Here is a 6,213-nt window from a genome sequence, read left to right as displayed (position 1 = left end):
TGACCCCCCAGTCCATTTGACCTGTCTGACCAGATATACAATGCAGGTTTAAAGGTAAAGGTGTCCCTTCCTCGAAAGCCAGTCGAGTCCGACTCTAGGGTTGCGGTGCTCATCTCCGTTTCCAAGCCGAAGAGCCAGCGCTGTCCGAAGACGTTCCCGTGGTCATGTGGCCGGCATGACTAAACACCAAGGCGCACGGAACGCTGTCGCCTTCCCACCGAAGCGGTCCCTATTTATCTTATTGCAATGTCTTGCTTTTGAACTGCTAGGTTGGCAGAAGCTGGAACTAGAGACGGGAGCTCAGTCCGTCATGCGGCACACCCGGGTCTCGAACTGCTGAACTACCGACCTTCCACAGCCTGCAGTTTGCGGTTGCAGGTTGTGGCAATACAAAAATGTATTCCTATTATGACGACACCATAGACTGGGTGCAAACGAAGCTTTTCGCCCTTTCCCCAACTTTGCGGTGCCCCCTTTGGCCCCGGTGCGCGAAGCACGGGCTTCGTCTGCTTCATGGTGAATCGTCTGCCCCTGCCCACACGCGATGCCAACAACAGCATCTGCGCGGAGCTGGCTCTGGTGGGGTCGCCGTGCCATCGGCCGCGCCTAGCTCGGGGGCAGGTCTTTGCCCACAAGGGCAGTCCAGCGTTAGATCCACGTTATGCGATCCCCAGCTTTGCGGTGCCCCCTTCGGCCCCGGGGCCCGGAGCGCGGGCTTCGTCTGCTTCGTGGTGGCTCATCTGCCCCTGCCCACACGCGATGCCAACAGCAGCATCTGCGCGGAGTTGGCTCTGGTGGGGTCGCCGTGCCATTGGTCGCGCCTAGCTCGGGGGCAGGCCTTTGCCCACCAGGGCATTCCGGCGGTAGATCCGCCTTACGCGATTTAGCACAACGGAGGAGGAGGGAGGCGTGTTCGTGTGTGCCAATGGGGGTGTGTGTGTGCCAGGGGTGGGGCTGGCAGCGTCTCTCCCGGTATTAAGCCGGGGCGGTGCGATGCCCCGCCCCCCTGCCGCCTCCCTCGCCGAGCCAGCCAGCATGAGCCTCCTCCACTACCACCAGCGCCCGGGGAGCCTGAGGGGCTTCAGCAGCCGCTCCCAGGGCTCTCTCCCCGCCCGAAGCGCTTTGTACCGGGCCAGCCCGGGAGGCTTCCAACCGGGGCCACTCCGGGTCTCCTCCGGGGGGGTCTTCCCCGGCTCCCCGCTTTCCGCGTCGCCCTCTTTCCTTCTCTCCTCGCTGCCCAGCCTAGAGATCGACCCTAAAGTGCACCAGATCCGGACCGAGGAGAAGGAGCAGATCAAAGGGCTCAACAACCAGTTCGCTTCCTTCATCGACAAGGTACCAGTCCCCCGCTGCCCCCCGCACAGAACAAGGCGCACTCGCTTAGGGGTGTAGCTGGCTGTAGAGGCTACTATGAGTAGGGTCGGGCTGTGCAATCGGTGTGTGGTGCTGGCTGGGGGGGGGAGGGATGTGCCCATTTGTGGGGGCAAAGTGATGCAGTCCTGTGCAGTGTATTATTTTCAGGTCTCAAAACTGTGTTAGGTGCAATTTTTTGTCCTGCTTGCCCTATTGGGCAAGGTTTAGTGTTTTTGAGATATTTTTTTAAAAGAGCCATACAGTTTACAATATCTAGCCAGATATCTCATACCAACATCATATTTGCATACATGCACATTTTTCCTTGCCATTTTTCCTTGCCTTAACTTATATTCAAACAACATAAATCAGAAAATCATGAATCTGTTCCCAATAAACAACTAGTTTTTCTAGCAGGGGACTGGTACCTTTTACCTACAATACACTGTTCCTAATCAACTCTATGTTTATAAACCTAAAAAAGAAAAGAAACAGGCATTTCCTAACTATTTGAAAATACTAATTTGGGCACATTATTTTTTATATATGTTAACACTCTATTCTCTTTAAAATGTTCTTTCATGTTATCAATACTGTTAACTTTATAACTCCCATTTACTTACAAACTTTTCAAAGTAAGTTATATATCAATTCTTAAACGCATAAAACAAAAAAAATCCTTCACCCTGCACTGAGTCCTCCTGTCTATTCTCTTATATCATTTAGAGCATTACACATTCTCTGCATAAACTGCCAGTTAGGTGCAATTTTTGATAGGCTAATCCTGATTTAGCAGAGTGCCTGGCAAAGTATAGAACATGGAACTAGCCCCTTTTGCTTCCAGTGCCAAACACGTTTGCAAGTAAATCTGGCTGATTTCAGTGATTCTTTCTTCTTACTTAGTGTACTTAGAAACCCACTAAGGAGCACCATATCTAAGGCGGAGATCAGAGGAAGATGCCTGATACTAAAATAACATGAGAGCTGGGGAATTTTAAACAAAACAGCATCGTGTATTACATGAAGTTGGCCAAGGGGTTTAGCTTACAGGGTCCACACAGAGAAGAAGGGGGGAGGATTATAGAGTCCAGAAGATCCAGTTACCCAAGACAAGGTGTGTTATGTTGCAGAGCACAGGTGAAAATGAGAAGGAAGCCACTCAGAGTGAATGTGGACCCCTGGTGAAATGAGATGAACCTGAGTAATGTGCATCGGGGGGTGGGGCTGGAAGCGTCTCTCCCGTTCTTAAGCTGGGGCGATGCGATGCGCCGCGCACCGGTCGCCTCCCTCGCCGAGCCACCATGAGCATCCATTACCACCGCCCGGGGAGCCTGGTGAGCTTCAGCAGCCGCTCCCAGGGCTCTCTTCCCACCCGAAGCTCTTTGTACCGGGCCAGTCCGGGAGGCTTCCAGCCGGGTCCGCTCCGGGTCTCCTCCGGGGTCTTTCCTGGCTCCCCCCTTTCCGCTTCGCCCTCTTTCCTTCTCTCCTCGCTGCCCAGCCTAGAGATCGACCCTAAAGTGCACCAGATCCGGACCGAGGAGAAGGAACAGATCAAAGGGCTCAACAACCAGTTCGCTTCCTTCATCGACAAGGTACAAGGCCCCTGCCCCTGCCCAGGAAAAAGCGCAGTCGTTTAGGGGTGCAGCTGTAGAGGCTATTATGAGTAGGGCAGGGCTGTGCAATCGCTGTGTTGTGCTGGGGGGTGGGGGTGGGATGTGCCCGCTTGTGTGCAGTTTATTATTTTCAGGTCTCAAAACTGTGTTAGGTGCATTTTTTGTCCTGCTTGCCCTATTGGGCAAGGTTTATTGTTTTTAAGATATTTTTTAAAAGAGCCATACAGTTTAAAATATCTAGCCAGGTATCTCATACCAACATCATATTTGCATGCATGCAAATTTTTCCTTGCCATTTTTCCTTGCCTTAACTTATATTCACAAAACCAAACAAGGACCCAGGGTAAGTAGGAAAACCAACATACAACAAGTACAGTGCACAGTCCTCCCTTTTGAAACTTATTTAACAAAGGAGGACTATTATTAATTATAGGGTTGTACAATAGCTTTTGAGATTCTGGGAGATGATATTTGATATTTTTGATATCTCTTATATTGTGAATTGTGATTAAGATGATTAATTATATATGTAGAAAATATTGTAAAAATATTTTTCAAAAATATATAATTATTTATGATATGTTATAATCATCTGTGCACGGTACTTGTTGTATGTTGGTTAACTTATATTCAAACAACATAAATCAGAAAATCATGAATCTTTTCCCAATACACAACTAATTTTTCTATATTCTATCTGGTATATTTCATTTTACCTACAATACACTGTTCCTAATCAACTCTATGTTTATAAACCTAAAAAAGAAAAGAAACAGGCATTTCCTAACTATTTGAAAATACTAATTTGGGCACATTATTTTTTATATATGTTAACACTCTATTCTCTTTAAAATGTTCTTTCATGTTATCAATAATGTTAACTTTAGAACTCCCATTTACTTACAAACTTTTCAAAGTAAGTTATATATCAATTCTTAAAAGCATAAAACCAAAAATCCTTCACCCTGCACTGAGTCCTCCTGTCTATTCTCTTATATCATTTAGAGCATTACACATTCTCTGCATAAACTGCCAGTTAGGTGCAATTTTTGATAGGCTAATCCTGATTTAGCAGAGTGCCTGGCAAAGTATAGAACATGGAACTAGCCCCTTTTGCTTCCAGTGCCAAACACGTTTGCAAGTAAATCTGGCTGATTTCAGTTATTCTTTCTTCTTACTTAGTGTACTTAGAAACCCACTAAGGAGCACCACATGCAAGGCGGAGATCAGAGGAAGTTGCCTGATACTAAAATGACATGAGAGCTGGGGAACTTTAAACAAAACAGCATCATGTATTACATGAAGTTGGCCAAGGGGTTTAGCTTACAGGGTCCACACAGAGAAGGAGGGGGGGAGGATTATAGAGTCCAGAAGATCCAGTTACCCAGGACAAGGTGTGTTATGTTGCAGAGCACAGGTGAAAATGAGAAGGAAGCCACTCAGAGTGAATGTGGACCCCTGGTGAAATGAGATGAACCTGAGTAATGTGCATAAAGCTGTATAGAGGAACAATTACCTGTGGTGATGTGTTCACCATCCCAAGGCCCTGGTCAGTCAGCATCTGATAGTAAGAAATCTGTGTATGAATTCAAATTCAGCAGTTTCTTGCTGGAGTTTCCCTTTGAAGCTTTTCTGCTGAACTTTTAAGTCTGTTAGGGAGTGCTGTTGTTTTCCATTTATAATGCCTGGTTTTTAATCGCTGTTTTTTAAATGTTTGTATTTTTAATGTATGATTCGTATCTGTGTATTCTCTTGCATACTCTCCACTTTGGCTAATGTAAAAGGCCTATAGCAGGGTGTGTTGAAATCTGAGCTGAATGGATTTTTCAGTGCTATGCTTGGTTAAGGAGGTTAGAGGCCCCCTGCTGGAGAGCAATGTAAAATGCAAAAAAAGCTTTGATTTAATTGAAGGTGAAGATCTCCTTGCCACACTCTCTCCCCAATCAAAACTCTTTGCTCAGTATAAAGGGATGCACAGAGATCTATCCGTATTTTACAGTGTCCTGATCAAAGCCTTCTGTTTCCAAGCAAGATGATTCTGGGAGGTGTGGGAGAGGAGAAACTGCAAAGGGAAACACAGTCTTGTAGTTCTACTTCCAGATTTCACCCAGAGTTAGTTAGGGGGTAAATATCCATTCCCAGGTGTTTTCAAAGCCACAAGTGTATCATAATGGAGACATTCTGGAGATGTAACATGGATGGTTTTATAAATAAAAAGGAATTGATATATGATACCCCAAGACCCCTTGACTTCCTATGAAGCAACATGCAATAATATCTGAAGTATCTGCAGATGGCAGAATCCAAAAGGATTTACTCCCTAACTGCTTTGTCCTTTCCCATCTCTGTTTCTTTGTGTCATTAGCACTAAAGCTCCAGATCAGGGCAGAGCAGTAACCTTGATTTTTTTTGAAGCAACATGCAATAATATCTGAAGTATCTGCAGATGGCAGAATCCAAAAGGATTTACTCCCTAACTGCTTTGTCCTTTCCCATCTCTGTTTCTTTGTGTCATTAGCACTAAAGCTCCAGATCAGGGCAGAGCAGTAACCTTGATTTTTTTTCTTTTTACTTTGATTATGAAAAATCTCTTGAGAGCAGGATTGTAAAGCCAACTGATGCGACAAATCCACTCTTCCTGCTTCAGTTTTTGCTCTATTGCAGTTAAAGGAGTGGAGACAGTGAGGGATTATTTACACACACACACACCCAAGACTGGACAGAGGAAGTAACAACTATAGCCATCCCTGGAAAAAATTATACAGAATATTTATCCATAACATTTTTATTTCACCCTGCCCAAAGAGAACTCACAGCCGCATATGTGGCTTCCTCTTCCTACATTTTAAATCCCTCTATGAACACTGCGTGTGGCCATTCACTTTTCATTAGACTCAGTAGAGCAATGCTCCCTCTAAGCTGTGGAGTCTTGTGAGCAAAAATTCTACTTTGTAAGCTACTGGCATTGAAGTTGTGAGCGAGCGATTTGGCTACTGCATAAATTAGTTTGCTCTGGAGCCATCCTTCCTGAGCGAGGACAAAAATGGGTTTTTTAGCCAAAGGCTAAAGAACTGTGAGCTTGCTCACACTAACTCAGCTTAGAGGGAACACTGGAGGGAACACTTGAAGGGCTTTTCATGTAGAAGATGGAGCAGATCTCTTCTCTCTTGCTCCAGATTGCAAGACTAGATCTAATGGGTAGAAATTACAAGGGCTAAATATCAGGAGAAACTTCCTAACTGTAAGG

General features: G+C 45.6%; 1 protein-coding gene across 1 annotated transcript in view; it reads left to right on the top strand.

Moving 5' to 3' along the window:
- Positions 1-932: 932 nt before the first annotated feature.
- Positions 933-6,213, top strand: part of LOC107109409 (keratin, type II cytoskeletal 8-like) — a 27,778-nt gene continuing 22,497 nt past the window's right edge. The window contains exons 1-2 of the mRNA XM_015410021.1: positions 933-1,335; positions 2,604-2,945. Of these exons, the coding sequence (XP_015265507.1) occupies positions 994-1,335; positions 2,604-2,945 (684 nt within the window). The 5' untranslated portion in view covers positions 933-993. The remainder of the gene's footprint in view (positions 1,336-2,603; positions 2,946-6,213) is intronic.

Source organism: Gekko japonicus, unplaced genomic scaffold (assembly GCF_001447785.1).
Source record: "Gekko japonicus isolate JY-2015 unplaced genomic scaffold, Gekko_japonicus_V1.1 scaffold219, whole genome shotgun sequence".
NCBI lineage: Eukaryota > Metazoa > Chordata > Lepidosauria > Squamata > Gekkonidae > Gekko > Gekko japonicus.
This window is presented reverse-complemented; position numbering and strand designations above follow the sequence as displayed.